Genomic DNA, 26,309 nt, shown 5'->3' with positions numbered 1-26,309 from the left:
CTACTTCCCATTGTCAGGTATATATCATGTTATATGGTATTGATTGATGAGTCCGGCCAAGCGATATACTGCATGCAGCCATGATCGACGGGGTTGTACGAGGTGGACGTACTAGCTGTGACTCATATCATTGATGTACGAGTATGCATGTATTTCACATTGTCGATCAAATCACGAATGCAAGCAGTATCGCTTCCAATGATCAATCTCAAATTTGGTGCCCCCTGAATATTATCAACTACCAGTGGTTTGAGGAGATGGGTGGGAGACTCGAAGCCATTTCCGATGCAGGATCGATGGAAGAACTACCGGTGGATCACTTCCATCAAGTGATAATGCGCTGCATCTGAATGGCACGTTGGGAGACGAAAGGATGAATTCTATCAACCATGACACTAATTTGAATTTGTTAATATATGTCTCGAGAAATCCATTCCTACCCAAATCCATCAGTCTCCGTCCTCAAGTTCCCTGACAGTTGAACCCTCTCCAGCACTCTCACCCAAACTTATATAACTCCATCATATCAACAGTGGCTCTGCCATTTAAATAGTCAATCATATCATATCATATCGTTGATGCGTCACGAAATCTCAGACCCGTTCAATGACATTTCAAATCGTTGTTTAGTATCCAACATGTATCAACCATGCGCTTGCTGAAATGCTTTCAGAAAATTCGATCGAGAAGCAAGCCGCTCGGGGAAAGTGGGGCAAACAGGGTAGATCCGTAAAACAAATTCTGAAATCTCGCTTCGTCTCTTTCGCGCTTCGTTATCTCATGGATGCGTGATGCGTGTAGTGGTTGTTGCTTGAAGGAATCTTTGCAGGTATACTGCGATGGCGCTATCATCGATCACTTGTATAAGGAAATTCGTAATCTTTGGAGACGGTTCGACATCAGTGTCTCCAAGCTGGGGGTGGTGGAGGACGGCCTCCTCGATAAACGACCTCTCGTTCAATATACCTCTCTTCTTCTCGAGCCCAGTCTTTAGTTCCATGCCGAGGCGGTGGTGGTTCGATGGTAAGCCGTTGCTCAGGTGGTGGAGGAAGAACACGATTCTCCCACTCCATTTCCTTGATACGCTTCTTGCGTTCCTTACGGATATCTTCCGAAAGACCAACTAGGCGGGCAATATCTTCCTATTGAGAATTGTCAGTTATTGATCAGAAGACACAAGAGCAGGCAAGATCACTCACATATCGTAAATAAGCAATAATGTAGTAGAAGTCGTCAGTCTCTTCATATTCGTAACCCATTTCCTGGATGGCTTCCTTCACAACCAAATCCTTGGTGACTTCGGTCCATAAGCCGTCAGTCGGATTCCGCTCTTTGCCGTATCTTTTCCCGATTTCTCCATTATATGCAGGAGAGGGTGGGTATCTGTGTTCAGGTGTCGGTGCGGGCAGAGGAGTATGTCTACCAACTTCTCCAGTATAGCCCTCATCGGCGCCATCTGGAAAGAACTTGCTTCTGCGAACACCATTATATCGTTGCCATGTGATTTCCTGTGCACCACCCCCTGCACCATCCATTCTGACTCGATTCGTACCAGGGGGCACGTCAACCAATGCCCAGTCACGAGTGGCTCCATGTTGAGCCTCGCCTACGTAAGCCCTATCAAGGGCTCGTTGATTGTAATATTCAGCTTCTTCTTGTACGTCGCGTTCATAGCCTCGATAATCACGGCGAGGTACTGGTGCGTCATAGTAGGCATCTCGGGGAGGAGGTGGAGTGGAGTAAGGCGCCACGCTTCTTGGAGGACTGGGTCCCTGATTCCGGTCGATGATGATGTCTTCGTTCTCAGTGCGTCCATTGCGGGTCTGTGTCCGGCTGATTTGAATGCGTTCTTCAGAACGAGCTCTCACCGGAGCTGGGACGGGGACTGGGGCAGGTAATGGTGGACTAGGGGGAGATGGTGGACGAGAGACCACTCTTGGCCGTGTTGGGTACTGTACCTCGAAGCCGTGATCGATGTGACGATGATGAGTGATGACTTCTTGATGAATTGTGGGAGCGTTGATGACTTGTGGCGGCGGTGGTTGAGCAGCTCGGGGAGCTGGGGCGGAAGAGATGGACGATGGGGACGGTGAACGGGAGCTCTTGCGAATGATGATTTCTTGACGTTCATGATCACCACTACGGCCCCTCACCTCATCCCGTCTGATGATGATCTCGTCGTTTGAACCGCTACTGGACCGTCGAGCACGAGACCTTGCTCGTTCATGAGACTTTGGCCTCGTCAAAGCATAATCGTCGTAACGACGAGAATCCAGTTTCTCCTCCTCGCGCCGTATAACGATTTCCTCTCGGTCGGCCTCGCTCCTTGGAGGTCTCCGGTCATAGTCACCTCTGCGAGAGCCCACGTCGCTGTAGTCGTCGTACCGGCGACGATCTGGTTCCTTTTCCTCACGTCGAATGATAATCTCCTCCTTGGAGGTGTTGACTTCTCGAGGTGGTGGTGGCCTATACTCGGGCTCCTTTTCCTCTCGCCGGATAATGATTTCTTCACGCTCACGTTCTCTGGGAGGTGGCGCTCTATCCCGGTCGTCTCTTCGGAGGATGATTTCTTCTCGCTCGATTTCTCGTTGGCGTGGAGGAGGTCGGGATTCGGATTGGTCTCTTGTGATGATGATCTCTTCCTTTTCGACCTTTCTTTCGAGTTCTGGCGAGGGGGATCGACGGCGAGGGCGGGGGACAAATTCATAGTCTTCTCTCTCTTTGGCTCTCAGAACCATGGGACCGGCACCGCTGCGGCCATAATCTTCTCTCATGAACGCGGGAGTATTGGACGACGGTCGTTCTCTCACTTCATCCCGAATGACGACTTCTCGCTCTCGCACCGCGGTGGGTGCAGGAGCCCGGCGGTACTCTGTTTCTTCCTTGACATAACGATCCTCGTAGACCCTTCGACCACCGCCTCTTGAGACTTCTGATCTTCGGTCATCATAAACCGAGACATCGTCGGCATAACGCCGCCCTGACATTGCAGGTGGGCGTAGTGGTCAGGGGGTGATGCTCGCTGGTGACGGCTGATGTCGGAGGGTTGCGTGGAACCCCAACAAGATGGGACGTCAACCACCAAGCAGGATTGGACAAGGAGTAGACGGGGTGAATCAGTCCGAACAAGGCCAGTCTACTCTTGAGATGTGATTGCGGCAAATAATGAGGCTGGTGGGAAGGTCTGGAGGTGAGATGCTGGGGAGCTGGCTTTATGTGGTGATCTGAGGTGAAGTGAGGGTGGAGGTGGAAAGAAGGTGGGTGGACAGGCAAAGGACGATGAGGGCGAAGTGCAGTGCAGTGCAGTACTTTACAAAGGTGGTGGAGTGGTGCCTTTTGCAGTTGATTGATGAATGGGGTTTTAACTATCTACTCGTACGACTGACTCCTGGAGACTCATTCCATCATGTCCAGTTCAAGTTGCCAGCAGCCAGCAGCCAGCAGCCAGCAGCCAGCTACAGCCCACCAGCCCACCACTGGCAGTGACCGAAAGTGTTGGCTCTTTTTTTCCACTACCAACGTAAATGACCGGCCGGGGCGTCAAGTTCAAGTTTGGCTGCCCACCGACATGTGACGTCGATTATGCATTCGAGCCCAATGACTCGAAAGAATCAAGGGCCAGCTGCCAGGAATCTGCCACGCTAAGCAGCCCCATGGCTAACGGGAGATGGGCCGAGGGGGCATCGTCCATCACCTTGCTTGCTTCTTCCTGGTTCTTTTCTCCTCGCCAAAGTGAGAGTTGTCATTCAGTTGATGATAGAAATGCGTACGAGTAGCATGCCAGTGTGGCAATGAGTCGGCCTTGTTGGGGATATGCAAAGGACTAATTGACTATATCTCATCCAACTCAGCCTCGATCATTCCTTATCCCATTCATTCCATTCATTCCGTTCCAGCTAAGCTCAGGTCACCCCTCGGGCGTTTAAGCAAACGGCCTTACCCGGCCTTCCTTGAACCCAAAAAACTTTCAGCCTAACCCGACCCCTGTCCCAGCTTCCACAGGGCACACCTACGGATACCAGGCCAGCCTTGTTCACAAAATCACCGCGCCATGCTTTTGGTTCCCAGACTCCATAGTTGGGCATAGATCGAGGGATCAGCTCAGCAGAAATTTCTGATAGTCACTCTTGCACTCTTTGGTTCGAAATCAAGTCGAGACATGTCTTTTTTTCTCTCTTTCTCTGATGATAGCATCTATGTACAACCGTCTTGCCTGACCCCAACCAGTCATGTTTTAAGCAACGACGTTTGAATGACTATACACCCGAACTCAGTTCATCAAGAGATCCTCTCCTGTATGGCCTCAACAGCATTGGACTTTTCGTCTTGCAGCTCAGCCTAGCAGTCTGTATAGCTTACGCCACGTTGATGATCGACACGGAGCGCAATCCCGCTTTGGGCCCCGGGCAATAGCTGCGTGTCCATCAACCTTTTTGTACAATGCATCAGAGAACACCTTTCAATGCTGTGATTCAATAGAACAAGCTTATCGTGCTTGCAAAGCGAAGAAAACTGGGCGTCTCGTCGTAACATCATTCCATCAATGCAGAGTCACCTCTGAACTTGTTTGCCTCCCAAGACTGTAATCAGTCATGGCGAATGTGATGGTTAGCCTTGGAGGCTCCCCTTGTATTTCATCTTCTCATTAGCTGGCCGTGATTAATGCTCGATTCTTTGAGCGATATTGGTGATTCAAGATAATATGCGACATGATTCAGGTCTCAAGGGTCCGGATTCGCAACCTGGATAATGGTTAGCACAATTGAGACAATCAGACACACCGGGAGCAAAGACCTACCCTTAACTGTCGCGAATAGTCTTGATTGTCCTGCAGAGACACGTCGCTATGGCGGGCCTCGTCGTGAATATACAAGGCATATGGATTGAGCCTTTGATCCGTCCCCAAGCTTCTCCGATCAAATGCAGACGACGAGGGGTCGGCGCTTCTCGGATCATTGCCCGGTGGAATTCCTGCTATATTGAGTCGAGGTGCCTTGTTTCCCAGCAAACCCGAGGACGACAGTTGACTAACTTGCCGCGATGGGACGTTGTTCGACGGTGACTTTTCGCCGTGATTGTTGGTAAAGGTACTCTCCGTGCCCGAAGCCTGGTCTCGGCTTTGACGCCGCCGTCTGAACCAGAGCCAAACCGCAATTCCTATGAGTGCACATAATCCGAGGACAACTCCGAGTACTATGCCGACCACTTTCCCCGTGTTGACGCCGCCGCCACCGTCTCCAGTAGATGATTGTCCGAGTGTACCCTCAGCAGTGGCTGTGGGACTTGGTGTGATGATGACGGTGCGCACTTCCCCAGTCACCGTGGTGACGCTCGTGTAGACTTCCGTCGGTGATGATGCTGGGCCGGAAGATGTGATTGATGAGGAATCTCGAGTGGTGGATATAAAAGTCTGTCTGTGGTCAGCTGGAACTCACAAGCACAATGGCGAAGTGTGAATTGCTAGGGGTTTGGAGCTAATCAGGGAAATTGGATGACTTCATACTGGAGAGTTTGAAGAAACCAATGAGGTTTCACTGGCAAAAGTCGTCTGGCTATCCTCATCGGAAGTCTAGGGACATCCCGGGTTATCAGAGCTAGGATGGACAGTTGCTCGTGGAAGACGGAAGAGAAAATTACAGATGCAACGTGGATAGAAAATGACTTACCGAGGATGAAGTCTTGGAAGCAGCAGATCCAGCAGAGGTACCCAGAGGTGTAATGGAGCCCAGTGCGAAATATCCATATAGACCAGCATCGGTCGAGCCACACCATTCGTCTGGGAAGCCAGGACATGCTTGATTGCAGTCATATGTGCTGACTTGGTCTGATGGTATGTAGTTGGAGCACCAACAATTGAGTCCTTGGATCACAGCAAAGGCATAGTCACCTCCACAATGTGTCTGACACTCTCCGTTGGATTGGTAGATATAGTTGTCTGTGAACGTGGTTAACCTTTGGATCTAATCAGGGAACCGGGTCGACACTCACAAGCTGGAAATGAGCCAGCATTGTTCTCCGGTGAACAATAGGAGATGGCAAGCCCATGGACTTGTGAAGCCAGGAATAAATGGAGGATGGCATATAAGATGGCGGGTGTCCTGCAGGATCGGGGATGGGTGTAGATGGCCATATTGAGGAACTGGGACCCTGCCTCTTGAAGATTCAAGATAGCTCAGATCAAGAGTGCATGAGTATGCTTTTCACTGGATTGGAATCTTGTGAGGGGGTGTGAGTGTTGGCGAATGCAGGCGTGACTCTGATTTGCGTTTCATGCACGATCGGAAGAGGCTGATGCTTCAGCAGTTCTCTGTGATAGTGATGGTGAAATTCGTGGTGCCGAGAATTGACTCAGTGAAGAGGCAAAGACTGCACTGCACGGTAGGTTGAGGAGTTCAGACTCCGATCCACTATTCTGAAAGACGAGCACTTCGTAGAGAAGCATGCGGCGACATGAGGCGCGAAGGACTGACCAGTAGATGGGAAGGAGTGGAAATCGCGGTTGAATGGTATCGAGTATCTAGTGAGTGATGGATGGGATATGAGTACAAGATGCGGAAGATTGTTGCATGGAGGTGTAATGTCGACAGAAGACAAAAGCAAAAAGGAACAGAAGGTGGAGTTTGTGTGCTGTGGTGATGCGTAGAGTAGAGGGAAGGAACAGTGGGCAAGCGACAGGCAGGTGAGAGGAAGAACAAGAACAAGACCAGCTGCTGGGGAGCTGTGTCACCAATGAGGATGGGTGAATGGGGAGGAAATGCACTGATTCAAGGAAAGCCGCTGTGAAGGAAGGACTACTGACTAACTAGTGTGGGAATAATGTCCTCCTGCCACGACTGGGGGTGATTGAGATCAACATGGACGGACACTGGAGAGACGAGAGACGAGAGATGAGTACGATGATGAGTGCTCCTGCTCCGTGGGTAACACGGTGATGATGATGGACCACATGCACCAGCTCGTGGAAATTTCAACGAGTTGCAGATGAAGCGGCAGAATGGCAGTGGATCTGGAATATGGAAATGTGGATTTATGGAGTATATGGATCAAGATGCCAGCTTGGATGGTGCTCGCCCAGATCTGAAGGCAAACAGAAAAAAGATATGGGTGGAGTTGAACAAGAAAATGGGAAAGTGATGAATAGAGCTTTTACGAGGGTTCACTAGACAGCTCGGAGTGGAAAGTAGCACCCTTGTCGGACGCGCAATGACCAGGATGGTTCAAGGGTGGTCTAGCATGGATTGGGAATAACTCCAGATCTACAGCCACTGGCCATTCGTTGGGACCTTGAGGGACTGGGTCAGTGTTCCGCCCGCAAGGCACCAAGAAACGCTTGTCTTTGCCCGTGTCATGAGAGAGCCTTGGGTTATTACTTCGCAAGTAGTGACGGCATTCATCACCGTTGCTCCCGTTGCTCCTTCCCTTCCAGCTTTGCCACTCCCTATCTCTGCACCACCTCCTACTCCGCTTCAACAAATAATCAGTGTTGTGGTGGAAATCCCGATGATTCAATCTGCCACTGCCACTACCATGACGAGGTGATTGTTTACAACTTACAATATGTCACTGTCTCCAAATTTGCGGCAACACATAACTGATCAAATTACGGGACCACGTGCCGAGGGAGATTGGTATTTGTATTATGTTGTTTGCCCGAGCTTGAAGTTTATCTTCTTTTCACTCTCCAAGTGGCAAACACTGCTCTATCACTGCTGGCGTGTCTTGCACAACCAGATCCCCTCTTCCCTCGTCTGCAAGGCTCGTCGATCTATGGAAATATTGTGCGAGACCGAGTCCTATCCCAGCCGTTGTGCTCGAATCATCTGTGCTTTTCGAGACCCTGAAACCCTATCATAAGTACGTCTCGACACGGCTCTCCAATGCTGTTATCTCAACTGCTGCACCAGGCCCGGCTGCATGCAACTCTTCCAAGTGTGTTTTTCTTTAGGTACCGAACCAATAGTGTGCGGCAACCCATGCCACTTGTTGCACGGCTATCCGTACAAACGTGTGGCGTCTGCAGTGTCACTTAAGTCTTGTCGCTTAAAGAGACACAGCATGCATGGTTTCTTGCTTTTCGAGTTGCTTGACAAGCTACAACTGCGGATACCGAGCATCTCTATAGGCAAGCGACCGCTCCTTCCAAATCTCGTTACCCAACCCGCCCAATTAATAACGACATCTCAATCATACTCTCCCCCGTATCACATAACTCGTTCTCCAGACCCTCCAGGCGGAACTATTCTCCGGTCGCTGTCCTCTTGGGCTGCATCCTTCTCTCACCTCCCAACTGCCATCATCATGCGATGCTAGTATGTGATGTGCCATAAAAGATCTGGTGATCGTGCCACTTCACCAGACTCATAAGTTCTCGCATTGCCAGACATTGTTCCTGCTTGTTTTGTATATCGTAGGCTCAGTGGTTCGCTTGCATGAGCTGCGGCATCTTCTACTGGTTAGGTCTCTCATTACACTTCCACCATGGTGCGGAGGTCACCAACCTCAGGCCTCGATTGTGCAACTCAAGGTGCGGGGAAATCAGTGGTGACCTTTCCGAGTCAAGCAAGATTCGTCAACTTTTTTTTTGGATAGAACTCAGGCTTGATAGTATCCCAATGTCAGAGTCGATTGCGTTATCGCAACAAGCATGATAACTTGGTCAACATGCATTGGGGCATTTTGACCTGCATTGCATGATGCACTAACTCGAGCGACAGCTTTGGTTAGGTAGGGGATTACACATCCGCTGGCCATGCCTAGACCAATCTCCAAGCCTCTAACTCGGGTACAAAGTCAAAAGGCTGCAGCAACCAACCTCCCCAATTCATTACCTTCTTCGCTATCCGTACAAGACTGCTTACAAGGGCACCGGCCATCCAGTAGGTGTCGCAGCTACCAAAAATGCATAATAGAGTGCATTCGTCCAAATTCAGAACTTGACCACGCTAAGCGACAAGTTCTCATCTACCTCCTTCGCACCACGGCGGTAACGAGTCGAAAATAGTATCAATAATCGAGAGAGACAATCCCTGAACACGAGGTGGAAGCACCAAAAGGGATCCATCGAATGTCCATTTCGTGTTTGTTTCATGGGGCAAATCTGCTGGCGTGTTTCAAGAGTCTCAATCTTATTTCGGGGAAGATGAGATTGCGAAGATCCCAAAGCCGATGCAGTGTTTGATCTCCAACAACGACGTCATTTTCACGTGAGTCGAACCCTTTTCAGCAATCGGAGATCGTGCTCCGGGCTGCGTGCTCCGCCACACTCGAGTTTCTCGACTCTCCAAGCGCACTTCTCTTTGATTGCGGTTCCATCCCTCATTTCATTTCATTGCCTCCCCACACCCCCTGCATACCGTGGGATCTAGTGAGGACTCATCGCAATATGTGGCATTCAGTAGCAATGCCCTCGACTCGTGCCGTCGGAGTTCTCGTGATGAGCTTCTCCGTTCAATTGAGATTTTTGAGTCTTGCTCACATCTACGGGCTTCACACTCCATAAGGCTACGAGGCTGAGTCAGGTTGAAGTAAACCTATCACCCCCAACACCTCGAGCTCGCCTCTATATACGACATGACTTCGTCTCACTTATAAGAGTCACTCTTATCTAAGGCAACTAGGTCAACGCACGTCTCATCTATCCGAATAGTGGACTAGATTTTGTATGTCACTCGACTGCGAGGTGTTGAGCATGCTTCGAACCTGGAAGCTTTCCAGAGGACCTATTTAATATTGTCAATACACCTGGCCTTTTTGACAGATGATACTTTCATCCATGTCCAGTTGTTAGGACAGGACCTTCGTCGACTGTCACTGGCTCAATACTTGGTCAGCATTTCTGTCTTTGGATTCTTTAACTTGTCCTTGAGCGCCTGCTAAAGGCTGACCAACACAAACTTGATACTTTGATGTCTGCATATTCTTCTCGATCTATATCAGTGCTTACGTATGATGGAAGATGGCCGGTTTCTGATTTATCGATGGGTCTGGGACACCACTACCAGGTTGAGATGATCGAATGCCAAATCGACCAGATGCAATACATGAGCCACAGTCGAATTTCGAAAACAGAAGAAAAGTGTCATCTTTCTGTCCGCTGAGACGTGTTCCGCAATTGGCTTCGCTATGCTCTTCATGCTGCATGCCCATGAATGATATCAGCATGGCACTAACGCCCGGTTCACGTCAGCGTCCGACCGTTACAGAGTATCCCTTTGGAGGATCTCTCTGCCTTCGTATGATGTACCACTGCACAAATCTCAACAAGAAACGCTTTCTCTGGGGGGACCTACCGTGAAGGGTCTCTCTCGGTTATTGTACTACAACATCACGGTGTATTCCACAACTGTTCGGGCCGACATCGAGAATATTGGCTTTGCTGACCAATGTCAACCGAAAAATCGCCGGGTGAATGCCACCGGCCACCAACCACAATCGAGCATTTGTAGCTAACATCAACAACGCCAACCAGTTGTACCATGATACAGAAAATCCTTGTAAATTACATGGCTCCAAGACTCTCCCATAGCACCAATCGACTTGAACATTCGCAGTGCTCAACAAATCGTCCAAAACGCGGAATTTCAGCTTACAAGGCTGTCTGAGTTTGGATTGGGTTTGCTTCGTGAAGATTTCAAGTCACACGAGAAACGCCACATCCGGCATTATGACATTATTGTAAATGAACCGACGTGCTTCTCGAACTGCGGGGATTGGAGTAACCTCGAAATTGTCCCTGTAGTTGACAGTTCACCATCGCCCGGTCTAGGTGTTTTCCTTGTCGCAACAACACCCAATGCTTCATTATTTCCTACGGAATTACGACCCTGGGCGTACGAGTACCTAAATTTGTTATTCATCAGCCTTGGTACGAGTACGGCATCGGAAGACATACCCCAAGAGTTGACGTCTTCCGACGTCCGAGGCTCCAAGTCGGGGCCGGTGGGCTAGCAGAATGGAGCTTGGTTCATTGGTGCAGTCCAACGATTGTTCACCACTAATGGCTTCTAGGCGACACAGCGGCTTACCAGCTGCAGTAAAGCTCCCGGTCGGTGCTCAGCACGGGAATTCGATTATGGAGACGCCCACGCTCACCCCATGGGACTTTCTTGTACCTCGGGTAAATTGAACGAATGGTGTGCGAGTTTACTCCGCCATCCCAGGGTTTCGATTTCCAGTTATCTTTCCCAGCTTGCATCTCCCTGGTTCGAGTTGCATCAGCTCTTTTTTCCCTACTTCCGGTGGAGGTTTCCCATATCCTCACGCACGCGGGCTGTTTTTTGGTTTTCGAAGGACTTTTGTTGGTGGTCTCTGGCTAAATACCACGGTCTGTTCTGCGATCTTCTCAATCTTCTCCCTCTCACCGCGCGGTAATCATGGTCTTCTACCCCGAGAAATGGGTGCCAAAACTCCCAGAGATCCCCGATGACGTCCCGATATGCGACTTTATGCTGGACGAGCAATATGGAAGACGGCCCTATTCCGAATCGTGGGATACCTACACCTGCGCTTTGAGTGGGAGATCGATAGGTGCGACTCAACAACGGGACCATGTTGAAAAGCTGTCTCGGGCACTGGCCCAGGAGTTTGGGTGGAAGGTGAACGAGGGCACCGAGTATGACAAGGTTGTCGGCGTCTTTGCGCTCAACACAGTAAGCCCGATCGACGTCTAGTGCAAAAGTGGGAAATCAAGTCGCTGACCGGCCCAGATCGACATCATGTCGCTGTCGTGGGCAATCCATCGTCTCAACGGTGTCTCGTCGCCGGCCAACGCCGCATACAACGCCGATGAACTACGGCATCAATTAACAAACTCGGGCGCCAAATTCCTCTTTACCGTCCTTCCACTACTGCCCGTCGCATTGGAAGCCGCAGAGAAATCCGGCATCTCCAAGGACAAGGTCTTCATCTGCGAAGTACCGGGCGATGGAGAATACCCGAAAGAATTCAAAACCCTCTCACAACTCATGAAGCAGGGCGAAACCGCACCCGCCATCGAGCCTGTGAAGTGGACCAAAGGCCAAGGCGCCCGACAAACCGCATTCCTATGCTATTCAAGTGGCACTTCGGGCCTACCGGTATGTTTCATTTCCCTGCAAACGAGTCGTCCACTCCTGCTAACTTTGAGGTAGAAAGGAGTGATGATTTCTCACCGCAACGTGATCGCCAATACGGTTCAAATATCCGTGTACGACAGGATCGGCCGTGACAAGATCAAGCCCGGGTACCAAGATGTCGCACTCGGTCTCCTCCCTCAATCACACATCTACGGTCTGATCGTCATCTGCCACGCCTCGACATATCGTGGAGACCGTGTGATCATCCTGCCCAAGTTCGACCTTCAAAACTACCTGACATCGATCGAGAAGTACAAGATCAACACCCTGTACATCGTCCCGCCGATCATCATCGCCATGGTCAAGAACCCTCAGATCTTGAAGAAATTCGACCTGTCGAGCGTCAAGCAGATCTTTACCGGCGCCGCACCCCTGGGCAAGGAGACCGCCGAGGAACTCTCCGTCCAGTTTCCCTCGTGGCAGGTCCGCCAGGGTTACGGCCTCACCGAGACCTGTACCGTGGTGTGCTCCACGACGCCTGACGATATCTGGTTCGGTTCGTCCGGCTGCTTGATCCCGGGCTATGAGGCCAAGATCATGAGCGCCGAAGGAAACGAAATCACGGGGTACAATCAACCCGGAGAGCTCCTGGTCAAGTCGCCCAGCATCGTCCTGGGATATCTCAAGAACGAAAAGGCCACCAAAGAAACGTTCGTCGACATGCCCGAGGGTCGATTCATGCGGACGGGCGACGAGGTCGAGATCCGCAAATCGCCGAGTGGCAATGAACACATCTGGGTGGTGGACCGGATAAAGGAGTTGATCAAGGTCAAGGTAAGTTCCAACCCGACTCTCTCCCCATGATTGTTTTCCCCAACATCTGACCCCAATCCACACAGGGCCTCCAGGTCGCACCGGCCGAGCTCGAAGCCAGCCTCCTCAACCACCCCGCCGTCGCCGACTGTGCCGTCATCCCCGTGCAGGACGACCGAGCAGGCGAGCTCCCCAAGGCGTACATCGTGAAGTCGACTTCCGTGGGCCTGGAGGAGAGCGACGCCGCCGTCAAACGCAGCATCAGCAAGTACATCGAGAAGGAGAAGGCCCGGCACAAGTGGCTCGCCGGTGGGATTGAATTCATCGATGTCATTCCCAAGAGTCCCTCGGGCAAGATTCTGCGGCGTCTGCTCAGAGATAAGGACCGTGAGGCCAGGCGTAAAGCTGGGGCTAAGTTGTAGAGGGCGAGATGGGATAATGACGGGTTTCACTTGGGCCTTTATTCTTGTTCAGATACAGATATATACATTACCTACCGATCTGCGAAATGACAATTTTATATCATGGAGAGCAGAATCATAAGCGATTGCAATTGAATAAATGGATGGTCCTCAGTGCGACTCTATTGAAGAAATAGAAGCACATTTTGGTGATGAGCTCTCGGGCAGTATACTATGTGTGACAAGTTAATGACGGCGAGGTCAAGCTCCTCAATGCCTCGAGCTCTTTATTGTGTGTGAGTTGTTGATGAAAGATGGGATCATCCGTCCACACACTCGACGGCTCACACAAATTGTTCCAAACAATGAACACACCCAAAAAAAACTGTCTGCAAAAATTTGACAAAAAATGTGCATCAGCCGTGAATCGAACACGGGGCCCATCGATGGCAACGATGGATTTTACCACTAAACCACTGATGCTTTCAATCAGGATGTGGGTGATTGATTGAGTGCAAATTTCGGAGATAAAAAATATGTCCTGCAATGACAAAGTGGCGTTGCGGGAGCATACAAAATCCATCGCGGGGCGGTTACCACCTAGCCAGGCTTCATCATCACCAACCTAAGGTCTACCTAAACTTCCCTCAGCGTCGTGCCTTCACCAGCACCACCACAGGGGTCCATTCGCTTGGATGCTAGCAAATCAAACATATTGTGCTACTCAACTTGGTGGAACTCATCGGTCACAGGCTCTGGAAAAAAACAGAGATCGAGATCATGCTCACTGCAAACAGGTTGCCCTTTCCAGGGGATCCAAATGTCATCGAAAATGTAATGCATTGTTGGTTGCAAATTATTCCGCTACCGACCGACATGAGGCCAGCACCTGTGATACGGTGTTGGATTCTAGGAAATTATACAATTCATTGACAACTAAATCCACCTCGTAACATTGAGCAATATCTAGATACCACAGCCGGTATATTTCTACAGTATGTAACAACCATGGCATGACCGACGAAAGGAAAGCGCCATATACACATATGCTTGACCCTCACTCATACTTCTGAGCATCTATGCCAAACACATCTACGCGATCCCCGACCCAAACACCTCAGAATGGATCCTCTCGGACGGCACACCGAGGCCCTCGAGCGTCTTCTGATGGGCCTGCATGAACGGAATGGGGCCACACAGGTAATAGTTTGCGTCGGGCAGCAACACCTGGTCCTTGATGGCGGGCAGGTCGATGCGGCCTTCATAGTCATAGTCGACACCCTGTTGGTCCGTGTCTTGACTGACGGACTCGTAAAACACGGCCTTGGACACCTGCGGGTTCTCCTTGATGATGTGCGAGAGATACTTCTTCATGGCGTGGACTTTGCCGCTGCGCGCGCCGTGGACGAAGACGACCTGGCGCGTCTTGGCGCTCTCGACCAGCGTGCCGAGCATCGAGATCATGGGCGTCAGGCCGACGCCGCCGCTGATGAGCACGGCCGGCACGTCGGTTTCTGTGTCCAGTGTGAAGTCGCCGTACGGGTTGCTGACGTCGATCTCGGCGCCTTCGGGCGTGTCCTGGTGCAGGACATTGGATATGCGTCCCGCGGGCTGCTGGGCACCCACGCCATCCTCTCGCTTCACCGAGATCCGGAAGTGTTTCCCGTCAGGGACGTCAGACAGGCTGTACTGGCGAGGCTGATAGACTTCCAATTCGGGCACCCACACTCTGACCGAGATGTACTGCCCGGACACAAAGGGCGGGAGGTCCCCAGCGTCGAGAGGCTCGAGATAGAACGAGACGATCTCATCACTTTCGGGGACTTTCTTCGCGACGCGGAATTTGCGCCAGCCGTTCCAGCCTCCAGGGGTCTGCTTGGCCTTCTGGTACAGATCACGCTCGAAGTTGATGAAGATGTCGGCGAGCTGTTGGTAGGCGGCGGCCCAGGCGTCGACAATGGGATCTGTGATGGCATCACCCAGGACCTCCTTGAGGGATGCCAAGAGGTTCTCGCCAACAATGGGATAGTGGTCTGGAGTAATGCCTAGACTGGCGTGTTTGTGTCCGATGCGAGAGACAGCCGTCGTCAATGCACCGAGGTTGTCGATGTTTTCGGCATATGCCCACACGGCGTGGGCGAGGGCGGCGGGTTGTGTTCCGGTATTCTGGTGGGCGGCATTGAAGATATTTCGGAGTTCCGGGTTGTTGGTGAGCATTCGTTTGTAGAAATGGGTTGTGATGGCGGCGCCATGCTGTGCGAGGACGGGGGCTGTTGACTTTACGATGGCCTCTTGTTCAGGAGTCAATCCCATCTTGGGTGGTGATGAGTGGAAGAATGAGTTGCTGTTGACTGATGTAATCGCTGCAGTGATGGTTCTTTCTTGGATGGCTCTGGCGCTACTTGCGGCAGATGTGATGGCTCGAGTGGTAGCGAGGCGTGCAAGCATATCTTGACGAACTGTGGAGTGGTGAGAGACATCGCATAGGTGATCTGGTCAAATGCCTGGAGACTATATATACTCAACGGTACGAGGCTCTATGGCAGTAGGGAGAAACGGGGGCCGAAATGGCCGGTGCGTTGTGTACGTAACAATTTGGAGGTTCGTCAGGCCACATTAACATTAAAAGCGCATACGAAGGAGACAGCGCGCCATGGCAAAAGGCAAGAGGCCGCCGCCATTAGAGTATGCGGTCGGTGGTGTCAATTGATTCTTTGCTGGAGGCTTTGGGGTTTGAGTGCAAGCTCCGCGGAATGTCAATTCATCTGTTAGTCACTTTAGTGGCCGATTTCCACCAACTATTTCACCACTTGGGCCACCGTACTGCTCGGCCCCTCGCGGTATGCTCACATATGACAAAGCATGAGATTCCTCATTAGGAGTCGACAAGATAAGGATACTTAGGTATCCAAACAGATGCGACGATGCTCCATGTCTTCGTTATCATGAGGAAGCACCAATATATGTCAAGGCCGATAAGCCGCACAATGTGAAGCGATGCACTGAACGTGTGTGAGGGATTGAGAGAATGGGAATGAAGAGCTGGCCGCGGAGGTATGTTGTTGTTTTTAAACGTGGTGGGGATTGAGATTTAAATTTAGGCGCATCCCGGGGTACGTTTCGTGGTGCAGTCAGACCACCAATGCACTCACCTCCATTGTGAGTACAGACCATACACCGCTGAGGCATTAGTACACACCTGAGCATCCGGATGGAAGTTGGATCGGGCACTTGAGGCATCCGTAAGCATGTATCTACTTGTCCATGTCAGGACTTCTCGTGAGAGGGACAAATAATCAACCCGAGATCATAGAAATTTGACATGACGCATGGCACCCCGGAAGAACCTGCACCTGATTTACCAAGAGAGCCGGGCCGGGTAAAGGATCCTTCAAGAGATCAGCACCGTTCATGTTGTTCCTTTGCATCAACTGTTCAGTAGCGACTACTGCGAAATTGATGATCATGATAGCATCTTACGGGCGAACTGACTTGCTGCATCATCAACACAACATCCCGGGCCAATTCTTGGCTGCTCAACCTGGGAGTATATGCGTTCACTGACGGTGGTCCAATGTGCAGTAGAATTTCGTGAAACTGCCATGAAAGCGTTTTATGCAATGCTCTCGTTCAAATCTTTCTAAACTGCTCAAGGTACGATTAGGGCAGAATAAGGCCCCCGGATTCTGAATGTGAATCTCAAACACACGTTATACTATTCCACACTGCCAGACGCAACACTTCTGACCCGATGAACCTTTGGGTCAACCTGCTTCACAGTATCGGCCAAGGTGGCACGTCCTCCATCCCTGACCATCGGCGGACCTTCGTAACTGCGCCTTGCACCCAAGAACCACCACGCAGACACAAGAATAGTGAAGCCTCCCCACAACAAGGCAGCGTAATTCATCGTCTTGGCGTCGGTGGGCAAGGCGAATGGGAAAGAGTAGATGACGAACCAAACGATCATGTAAGCGCACGCGATACCATTAAGCGCGAAGCCCTTCCATCCTTTGAGTTCGAAGGGACCATAGACCTCGATATTCTTGCGACCGGTCACAAGGTTGGGCAGAATTGCTGCGACATAGGATGATGAGGACAACAACACAAAGGAACCGACAAAGGCATTAAAAGCTGTAGTGCTGCCAACATAGATGGCTCCGAGAATGGTGACCACGATCGCCACTGTGACAGTCGCGTTGAGTGGCATGTTGAATCGTTGCGAGACTTTGCTGAAAATCCGAGGGAATGGAAGAGCACCATCGCGGGATAAAGCCCACAGCGTTCGTCCGCTGGTAATGTACAGTCCGACCACACAGATGCCGATACAGATCATGACCAACGACAACAGGCCAATAGCACCGTCTGCGGAGCCGGTCGCTTGTCGGTATATCTCGGCGATGGGATAGGGCGAAAGGAAGAGGGCGTCGTAATCGTTGATGGCGTACATGATAGCGATCAGGTAGGTCAAGCCAGTCACGAAACCGATGCTCACCTGGCAAAAGATGGCGATCGGGACGTTTCGTTGTGGGTAGGGGATTTCTTCAGCTAGATGAGTAGTGGTATCGGGTGTTCCCACGCTAAAAGCACCGTTGAGCATGCCAGCGACGAAGACGAATCCGCTTGGGTATCCAATATCGGCGGTCCAGTCTTTCCACACAAAAGCATTGGTTGCATGACCAGGGCGGCCACCGCGGCCAGGCATCACGGCGCTAGAGGTCACGTTAGCTTGAGTATGGTCAAATCAGCAATCAGGTAGTACGAACCACACGACGATTGTAATGATGAAGCCGGCAAGAATAAAGAAAATGCCGATTTGATTCAGGTAGGGCATGGCGTTGTTGAAGAGGCACACCAACGTGCATGCGATCCAAGTCGTGATGACGTAGGTCACAAAGACGTGCCAGGCCTCGGCGGTGAAATCTGGGTGCTTCAGGGCATACATCTGCACCACCGTGTTGGACTATAGTTGAACGGTTAGCTCTGAATGGGTAACAACTTTCCGAATGGTTGGACGTACAAAGATGGCGGTCATTGAGGCGGCACCGAGGATCCAGGCCAGCGCGTTCCACCAGCCGGCATAGAATCCTACGACGCGTCCCCATTTCTTGCCCGGGGTGACACTGGCCCAGTGATAGACACCGGCGGAGGAAGGAATCGCAGAGGCCAGCTCTGCGATTGAGGCTGCGACGGTCCAGTAGAAGACCGAGACGAGGATAAATTCATAGAGCACGCCGGGAGGGCCACCGTTGAAGATGGCGACCAGAATGGATCCACCGATTGCCGGCCAGACATTGCCGACGACAAGTCCTACACCAGCTAGTGACAAGAGAGAAAAGTTTCTCTGGAGCTCTTGGACGTGTCCAGAGGCATTGATAAGAACGCCATCCTCGGGTGGCGCTGTGGAAGAAGCTGCCGACTCCTGATCTTGAACTGGTTGCTTGACCTCGGACATGGTGGACAACGGCGATGGGGATAAATAATGGCTCCAAGAAAGAACAACAGAAGAACGGAAATGCCTACATTATGAATGATATATCAAGACGCGAAAGAGGAAGGATCGGCACGCAGGGTCTGCTCTGGATGCGTGGAACTTGACCGGGATTCCATGTTACCTGACCACGTCTCACTCAACCTTTTTGATGAGGCTAACTGGTTGTGAAGGGACAGCAGTGAAAAGCAACGTGGAAGTGGAATCTGTCAGCGAAACACCATCGACGCTAAACGGACCAGGGAGGCTCAAAGATGGACCTTCATCTTTGCCATACAGGGAATAGCCGATGGTTCATCTTGGCATTGCCGGTGGTGGTTCAGTCTGCGCTTCAAGGGCTCTACACTGCACTGCACCGTACGAGTACTTTGCATGTGACATTGTTAGGCGTGCCCGGGATTGAAAGGGATTGGGCCCAGCTACGTGCCCGGAAACCTACCTAGGGGCCTAAGCTTTGGCAGGGAAAATCAGCCGTACGCTTTCTCGGGTGATTGACACCGGCATCTGTGAGCAAACTGTCGGAATGCAGCAAATGGAGCCACCTGGAACAACTCTATTGGGGAGTGCCCGTTGGAGATTGGCGGATCTGGGTGGTGCTATCAATTACGCCAAGAGACCGAACTGGTGCTACTCGTAGTAGGTGAGTGGCGAGGGCACAGGGGGTGGGCCAACGTAGTCTTGCGTGCATCAACGTTCATCCCTCATTCGACAGACTCCTCACATTTCCAAATTCCATGACTTCGTTTGAGTACGAGTATTCTCGAATTTGAATGGTTCATGAATTGGAGCCCCTCCGTGTAAGGTTATTCTCCGACTGCTGGTGTAGTATTATTATCCCTGGAGAACCTCTTTCATCAAACCTACCCGCCGGCTCGCACACTCCCGCTCCGCTCCTACACATCAGCAAGCTTTGAAATTTTCCCAAACCCCATTTCATCACTCCACAAGGGTCTGACGGCCATCACGACCATTGCTCTGGATTGCTCTCGAGCTTCTTCACAGTTCCCAAACCGAGACATGTGTCCGTCGCTTCGTCTGACATCCCCACCAAGAGGGGCAAACGATCGCGAATGAATCTCGGCGAAGCTACTGTTCCGAGGCGAATTGAGCATACCCTGTTTTCCCTTACGTACTGGTACCTGCATTGTGATGCGACCAGCTGATATTCTAACCACTTTGTTGGAATGACTTTGACTACCCGATTCCGATGGTGAGCTTATTCAGATCTGTACATGGCGACCGTTTATCAGAGTTTTTCAACTTCCCCACCACTCTCCTGGGACGGAAGATTTCCATCTCGAGACAACAGTACCATCCATGTGGGTGCCGCGTATCGGTCTCCCTTCCACGCTCTCGCTGCATGGTCGAGGTTGCAGTGACAATGGACCTGGTTCAATGGGTCACCATGTTTTAAGTCCGTCCCAGGTCGTCTGCAAAGGATCAAGGGTTGGAGGCTCCATTATTTCGGGTGCATTGAACTCAATAGTGCAATGATGAGGGTCCTGCGGTACTTAGTCAATGTTCAAGGGCCTGAGCACGAGAGTTAAATGTAAGTTCGGACGTTATATTCCTGGTGCTCCCAAACCAAACTCCCCCTGCCCATCACACCTGCATCTGTCAAAACAATGTCCACCCAATCCCCAAACCCGGGCTTCGTGCCAGAATCATGGAGTCTATACAGTGTCGGTGCTCTATTCATTGTACTGCGATTGTGAGTTCCGTGCCCTGGAGGTCAACGCCAATTTCAATACCGATTTTGCTGTGTTCGAAATTTAATTTGGACATGTCACAGATATTCGAAAATCCGACGAGTTGGGATCAGAGGCCTTCAACTGGATGATGGCTTCATCGCCTTTGGTCTTTTCGCGTATACAATTTTATGCATTTCATTCAATGAAATGGCAACTGGAGGAGGGTCCAACTTGATGACGGCAGAAGAAGAAGCAGCCCTCACCCCCGAAATCATAAGACAACGTGTGCATGGAAGCAAATGGGTCTTTGTATCGGAGCATGCTATGCTACTCACCATTTGGAGCATGAAAGCTGCCATGCTCATACTGTACACCAGAATCACGTATGAGTACCACCAACACATCCGGTGTCTCAAGCTGACAAGATTCGAACAGTGATGGCCTCCGAGCGCGAAAATTGCTCAACGGCGTGATGATTTGGGTGGTGTTGGCATTTATTGGTGACGAGCTGGCGTTGTTCCTCATCTGTCGACCTCTCTCTCAATATTGGGCTGTCCCACCCACGAACGGTTGGTGTCCAAATGCTCCTTCTTGAAACGTTATTGACCATACCTTGCAGCACAATGTTCGTCCTACGAGTATTACCAGATCGTCAATGCGGTCTTCAACATCTCTACCGACATCATGATCCTCGCGATCGGTATACCTCCAGTGCTCAATGCCCGCCTTTCTCTCCAGCAAAAGGGTATCCTTGGTGTCATTTTTGGCATGGGAACCTTCGTCATCATCGCTGCAGTTTTGCGAGCAATATACTGTCTCGTCCCATCGCTCATATCATATGTCTACATGAATTGGTACTTTCGCGAAGCTTCGGTTGCCGTCTACGTCACAACGCTACCTGGAATATGGGTTTTCCTCCGTGAGATCTTCCCCATCTTGTCCAAGATCGGCACCAGCAGAAAGGGTACGAAGCCCACCTCTCAGGGAAACACGAACAATTGGGGTAATCACTCTGTCAAACCTTCACGCAACACGAACTTGGATTTTTCCAAGGAGTATGATCTGGACTTGGACACATACCCCATCAGCAAGTCGATGGTAACAACTTCGGAACAAGAACTTGAGCGAGGAGGACTGGATGTTGTCCATGGAGATGGCTCTTCCACCAGCTCCGGTCGCTACGACCGAGCCGTGAACGAGATTCGAAGAGATGTCACATTTACCGTCGAGCACATGGAGATGGACAAACGTTGAGATATGCACCGATGAGGAATGAACACGTTCGCGGATTTGAAATTCACAAACTACAACACAGCAGAGCAACAGTCTGCGAATTATATTGTAAAATCATACACTCTGGAGGATGATTAATCTTCTCCAGAGTGTGCAGGTGGAATGATGATGATGCCAGCATAGACTTTAGATTCTGTTCATTTTGACGATATCCACAAGGAGAATTTGGGAGGGACAGTTTTCATTCTACAATCTGTGGTAAATAGTATTCCATCATGGTACGAGTACATGGCTTTGGCATGGTCGGAAATCAATGCTCGTCGGTGGCTATGGAATGGGAACATGGACTCATTTCTTCGCCTGGACATCTGTGTGAGCAAACCTTGCAATCAGGACATCGTCGTGTTCGCACAGATAATTTGATTGACCTTGACGGCTGCTATGATGTTCACTTTCCTACTCGTAATCGGAACCGGGTAAAAGGGAAACGAGCACAACTTGTGACCTACTCAATTCTAGTCTGGGTCGAGTCGTCGAACCCTCCCCTCCATCCTCGCGGAAGATTGGTGGCGCATCGCCAAGCAGCGATACACGACTCCAGATGAAACGTTGTTCTTTGCGGGTAAATAAAACTTTCGAATTTCGGACAAAGTCAACGGTAATATCGTCCACACTAGTCGACCGATCGACAAATGTGTGAGTCTGCCGCTCTAAAATCTCACCTTCCGTCGAGCCGCGAGCCTAGACAACAGTTATTGGTGCGAGGCGTTAACCACCCGGTGTGCTCTGTAGTTGAGTGCGAACTTCCTGTGAATCCCAGATGGACTCCGTGGCGTCCTGGGCACTCCTCAAAGCCTTCGCTCGCTCGGAGAAAGCCCGAGGTCCCCCTTGTGGCAGGCCCCTTAATGTTGGCAGCCTCAGGCTACCCATCGCGCCTCGTCCAAGGTTGCCCAATTCAAATATTCACAGATGGTAATGGTGCCTATGGACATAAGTGAGCTGAATTTTTCGAAACAGAATCGTATCTACAGTAGCCACACAGGCATGATCCCGATACTCTTATTAATGTCCTTACCTGGCAATTGGTGATGTGCAAATGCCGCGGAGGTCGAAATAACGTCATCCTTCGGTAATCGGCATCTTTATCTCCAGGCGACCAAGAAATGATACTATCAAACTCTGTGGAACATGGTACGTGAGGCTCAAGTTGACAAATGTGCGAGGAGTACTAAGCCATATAAAAAGAGCAGATCAATTTGAATCTCTCGCTGAGAGGGCAACCTCAACAAATCAAGAGTCACTTTCATTCAGTCACAGATTAAGCCGAAGTGGTGGCGAAACATACAAAGCAAGTAAACGATTGGTCGCAACCAGATATCAACAAGCCAGAGGATAGTTATGCTCGTCCTTACGGGCAGCAACGGCAATCTGGGCTCGCGGGTGCTGAGTTCCATACTCGATCTAAACCTGATCCCACCGTCTGAACTGATCATCTCTTCGAGCAACCCTGACCATGTCTCGTCGAGAGCGAAGAATGCGGGCATCGAAATCCGGAGAGGCGATTTCACGTCACCCGAGTCCCTGGCATCGTCGTTCAAAGGAGCCGACGCGCTCTTCTTGGTGTCGTTCCCATCACCAGCCGTCGACCGCTGGCTTCACCACAAGAAAGCGATCGACGCGGCCAAAGCCTCGGGCGTCAAGACCATCATCTACACGAGCCTGATGTTTGGTGGCGAGACTGGCCTGCAGTCCGTCGCCGGTGTCCAACAGGCCCACATCAAGACCATCGAGTACTTGTCTCAGAGCGGATTGCAGTACATCGTGATCCGGGAGGGCATCTACGCCGAGAGTTGGTGGCTTTATGCCGGCTATCAACCCAAGCAGTTCAGCAAGGGCGATCAGAGTGCTCTGAGCTTCGTCATACCCAACGACGGGCCGGTCGCCTGGGTCACCTGGGACGACCTCGGCGAGGGCACCGCGAGGATCCTCGCCGATTATCAGAGATATGTCGGGCAGACGTTGCGCCTGACTGGTCCCAGGGCAACTACCATCAAAGACGTGGCCAAGCTTTGGGAACGCCACACGGGGAGGAAGGCCGAGGTGCGATTGGTCGGCAAGGAGGAAGCGGAGACGTATCACAAGTTCGAGAAGAAGAGTCTTCCCGAAGACGCCTTTTGGGTCCTGGAGAGCTGGGCGGGTTGGCATGACGGATTGGCTCAGGGGGAAGCCGAGGTGGTCGATCCCCTGCTCGAGAAGTTGTTAGGTAGACAGCCACTGGGTATCGAAGAGATGGCAGAAACATTGTTCACACCAGTGTAGGCGGAGAAGACTATACAATATCTGGTGGACAGATCCATGTAGATCCAAGATGTAGATCCATGCCAGCGCTATATGATACTCAAGTAATTTAATCGTTCCACAGACTAATGCCCTGAAACCCGATGCGGGTTCGGGAGGACATTCGGGAGGAATGAATCCTGGCTTCAGCCTCGATAGTCATACACAAACAAGCACGGTGTGGGAGCCCTTATGTGCAAACGCCTGTACTCCCTTGACAATTGGGCTTCTGATAAAACAGCGATTCAAGACATCGCACATCAAAACCTTCACAAACCAAGTACGCTCTTGAGCACCGTGCGCAACTTGCTCTCACAATCTTCGAGCACGCTGAATGACCGCCAGGCGATGAATCGATCGGGCCGTACGAGGATGCAGCCGTCTTCTTCGATCTCTTGTCTACGCTCCCTGATAACGCATTCAAGTCAGCACATGGCTCAACGCTGGAAGGGGTTTTCGATCGACTTACCAGTCTCTGTAGACATCCACCCATTCCTGTCCCCAACCAATGGTGTGGGCGTTGATCTCGAGACCCAACTCCTTGCCGACTTTCTCGGCGGCTTCGACCCATTTCTCGCCCCCGATTCCCGTCAAGAGCGAGAATCGTCCATGTCCGGCGAGATCGATGGTGGAGATTTGCTTCTTGAGCGGCATGGTCTTGTTCAGCCACGCGTGGGGCAATCTATGTCCGGGGTACGTGCTGACACGGTGGTGGAGGACAGCATCTTCAGGCCACTCAGGCTTCGGTCTACCTGCCTTGATCTCATCATCGAGATATACGGCGCTTGAGTCATACTGGTGATTCATCTCCACACCAATGCCGTGGAATTCGTGACTGGTGCCTTCGATGGCGGCGTTAACTCTCTTCCGCCGCTCGCGAGCCTCTGGGGTAGCGGTCTTGAGACTGTTGACGATTTTCATCCGTTCCTCGGGTGTCTCTTCCATCAGCCCCATTTCCTTCCAGACTGGCATGTGATCACGGATGCCTTGGTTCGCACGTGTCACGATGCCGAGACCCACAGGCTGTCGCTCGACGCTGAAGCTTTCCAACAGAGAAGGTGAAGCCAGGCCTTGATCGACGTATTTGATCTTCCACGCCAGGTTGAATGCATCCTGGATGCAAGTATTGGAGCCCAGGCCGTTGAATGGTGGATGTCTGTGTACTGCATCGCCCAAGCAGAAGATGTTGCCGTCAGAGTAATATTGAGCCACGATCTCGTTGATGTTCCACTTGGAGATGTCGAGGATCTCGATAGGGAGGTCGTCACGACCGACAATCTGTTTACATCGCTGGAGGTATTGTTCATGTGTGGGTTCTTTGAATTCAGTACCGGGTTTGGGAAATAGGATGAACATCCACCTATTTTGAGGGTTAGCATCTGTGAAGAGAGTAGTCTCATGGTTTGTCAAGGCAGTACGTACTCGTTCCATGGTTTCACCATTCTGATCAAGCCACTCCAAGCAAAGTCTGGATATTCCTGGTCCGGTTGGAAAACCCAATGCAGATTCCCTTTCCTCGCCTCAACAAATTCACTCAGATCCACCTTGACCAGCACATTGAGTGCCAGTCCTTGACCAGGTTTCTTTATCATGGGAATCTGTAACTGGCGGATGATTTGACTCCTAGCACCATCGGCGCCAAACAGATATTTGGACCGAACGGTATATTCCGTCTTTGTGAGTTCATCCCTCAGACGACTGAGAATCCGACCATCGGCTTCCCTCTCGAATTCGATTAGACTGGTTCGAAACCGGACGTCCCAGCCTTGTGCAGCTGCCCTTTGTACCACGATTGGTTCAAAGACGGTCTGGGGCAGATCCACGTGATTGCAGGGGCTTGCAGCTTCGTATTCGCCACGTCGCTTAGGGTCGTTACCCCACGAGTAGATCCGACCGTACTCCTCACCAGTCATGTCATGGCACCATCGCGTATGCACCATGCAATCGCCTTGAACAGATTGCTCTAGACACGTCTGCTCCAGATCGATGTCTCGTAGACATTCGAAAGCGGCTGGATTGGTGATATGTGCGCGCGGGGTCTGAGATGTTGTCGATGCAGCGGAGATCATGAGTCCAGTCATCGAGTATGGTGGTTGTGAGAGGAAGGAAGCCAGAGAAGCACCCGCTGGCCCGGCCCCTACGATCAATAACGGAACCTCGACGGGATTCTGGGCATGGTGAGAGGTGCCGTTCAGCAGTTCAGGAGCCATGGAGCCCATGCTTGTGGGGAGGGGAAGAACTAAGCTCTGAATGCTAGTATTGGGCACGCAGTGGTTTGCGAAGCTGAAAT

At 51.2% G+C, this 26,309-nt stretch overlaps 8 protein-coding genes and 1 non-coding gene across 9 annotated transcripts; 3 read left to right on the top strand and 6 right to left on the bottom strand.

Annotated features, from left to right (window-relative positions):
- Nucleotides 1–899: 899 nt before the first annotated feature.
- On the bottom strand, nucleotides 900–2,987 carry LTR84_000433 (uncharacterized protein; the record flags this gene model as incomplete). The annotated part of the gene is made up of 2 exons (XM_064844063.1): nucleotides 900–1,142; nucleotides 1,200–2,987. The coding sequence occupies 2 exons, from the start codon at nucleotides 2,985–2,987 to the stop codon at nucleotides 900–902; spliced, it is 2,031 nt and encodes a 676-aa protein (XP_064711923.1).
- A 1,734-nt stretch (nucleotides 2,988–4,721) lies between these two features.
- On the bottom strand, nucleotides 4,722–6,130 carry LTR84_000432 (uncharacterized protein; the record flags this gene model as incomplete). The annotated part of the gene is made up of 4 exons (XM_064844062.1): nucleotides 4,722–4,742; nucleotides 4,799–5,410; nucleotides 5,667–5,935; nucleotides 5,989–6,130. The coding sequence occupies 4 exons, from the start codon at nucleotides 6,128–6,130 to the stop codon at nucleotides 4,722–4,724; spliced, it is 1,044 nt and encodes a 347-aa protein (XP_064711922.1).
- Nucleotides 6,131–11,372: 5,242 nt separating this feature from the next.
- On the top strand, nucleotides 11,373–13,288 carry LTR84_000431 (uncharacterized protein; the record flags this gene model as incomplete). Its single annotated transcript, XM_064844061.1, has 4 exons — nucleotides 11,373–11,648; nucleotides 11,706–12,074; nucleotides 12,129–12,887; nucleotides 12,953–13,288. The coding sequence occupies 4 exons, from the start codon at nucleotides 11,373–11,375 to the stop codon at nucleotides 13,286–13,288; spliced, it is 1,740 nt and encodes a 579-aa protein (XP_064711921.1).
- A 391-nt stretch (nucleotides 13,289–13,679) lies between these two features.
- LTR84_000430 lies at nucleotides 13,680–13,750 on the bottom strand. The gene has a single exon. It is a non-coding gene; the product is annotated as a tRNA-Gly (tRNA).
- A 609-nt stretch (nucleotides 13,751–14,359) lies between these two features.
- Nucleotides 14,360–15,715, bottom strand: LTR84_000429 (uncharacterized protein; the record flags this gene model as incomplete). Its single annotated transcript, XM_064844060.1, has 1 exon — nucleotides 14,360–15,715. The coding sequence occupies one exon, from the start codon at nucleotides 15,713–15,715 to the stop codon at nucleotides 14,360–14,362; it is 1,356 nt and encodes a 451-aa protein (XP_064711920.1).
- Nucleotides 15,716–16,982: 1,267 nt separating this feature from the next.
- LTR84_000428 (uncharacterized protein) lies at nucleotides 16,983–18,722 on the bottom strand (the record flags this gene model as incomplete). The annotated part of the gene is made up of 3 exons (XM_064844059.1): nucleotides 16,983–17,979; nucleotides 18,034–18,230; nucleotides 18,288–18,722. The coding sequence occupies 3 exons, from the start codon at nucleotides 18,720–18,722 to the stop codon at nucleotides 16,983–16,985; spliced, it is 1,629 nt and encodes a 542-aa protein (XP_064711919.1).
- Nucleotides 18,723–20,383: 1,661 nt separating this feature from the next.
- LTR84_000427 (uncharacterized protein) lies at nucleotides 20,384–21,703 on the top strand (the record flags this gene model as incomplete). The annotated part of the gene is made up of 4 exons (XM_064844058.1): nucleotides 20,384–20,469; nucleotides 20,551–20,832; nucleotides 20,885–21,018; nucleotides 21,069–21,703. The coding sequence occupies 4 exons, from the start codon at nucleotides 20,384–20,386 to the stop codon at nucleotides 21,701–21,703; spliced, it is 1,137 nt and encodes a 378-aa protein (XP_064711918.1).
- Nucleotides 21,704–23,080: 1,377 nt separating this feature from the next.
- Nucleotides 23,081–24,001, top strand: LTR84_000426 (uncharacterized protein; the record flags this gene model as incomplete). Its single annotated transcript, XM_064844057.1, has 1 exon — nucleotides 23,081–24,001. The coding sequence occupies one exon, from the start codon at nucleotides 23,081–23,083 to the stop codon at nucleotides 23,999–24,001; it is 921 nt and encodes a 306-aa protein (XP_064711917.1).
- Nucleotides 24,002–24,288: 287 nt separating this feature from the next.
- On the bottom strand, nucleotides 24,289–26,238 carry LTR84_000425 (uncharacterized protein; the record flags this gene model as incomplete). Its single annotated transcript, XM_064844056.1, has 3 exons — nucleotides 24,289–24,427; nucleotides 24,489–25,379; nucleotides 25,442–26,238. 3 exons carry the CDS (start codon nucleotides 26,236–26,238, stop codon nucleotides 24,289–24,291), a joined length of 1,827 nt encoding a protein of 608 aa, XP_064711916.1.
- Between the last annotated feature and the right edge of the window lie 71 nt (nucleotides 26,239–26,309).

This window comes from Exophiala bonariae, assembly GCF_035927105.1.
Source record: "Exophiala bonariae strain CCFEE 5792 chromosome Unknown scaffold_1, whole genome shotgun sequence".
NCBI lineage: Eukaryota > Fungi > Ascomycota > Eurotiomycetes > Chaetothyriales > Herpotrichiellaceae > Exophiala > Exophiala bonariae.
This window is presented reverse-complemented; position numbering and strand designations above follow the sequence as displayed.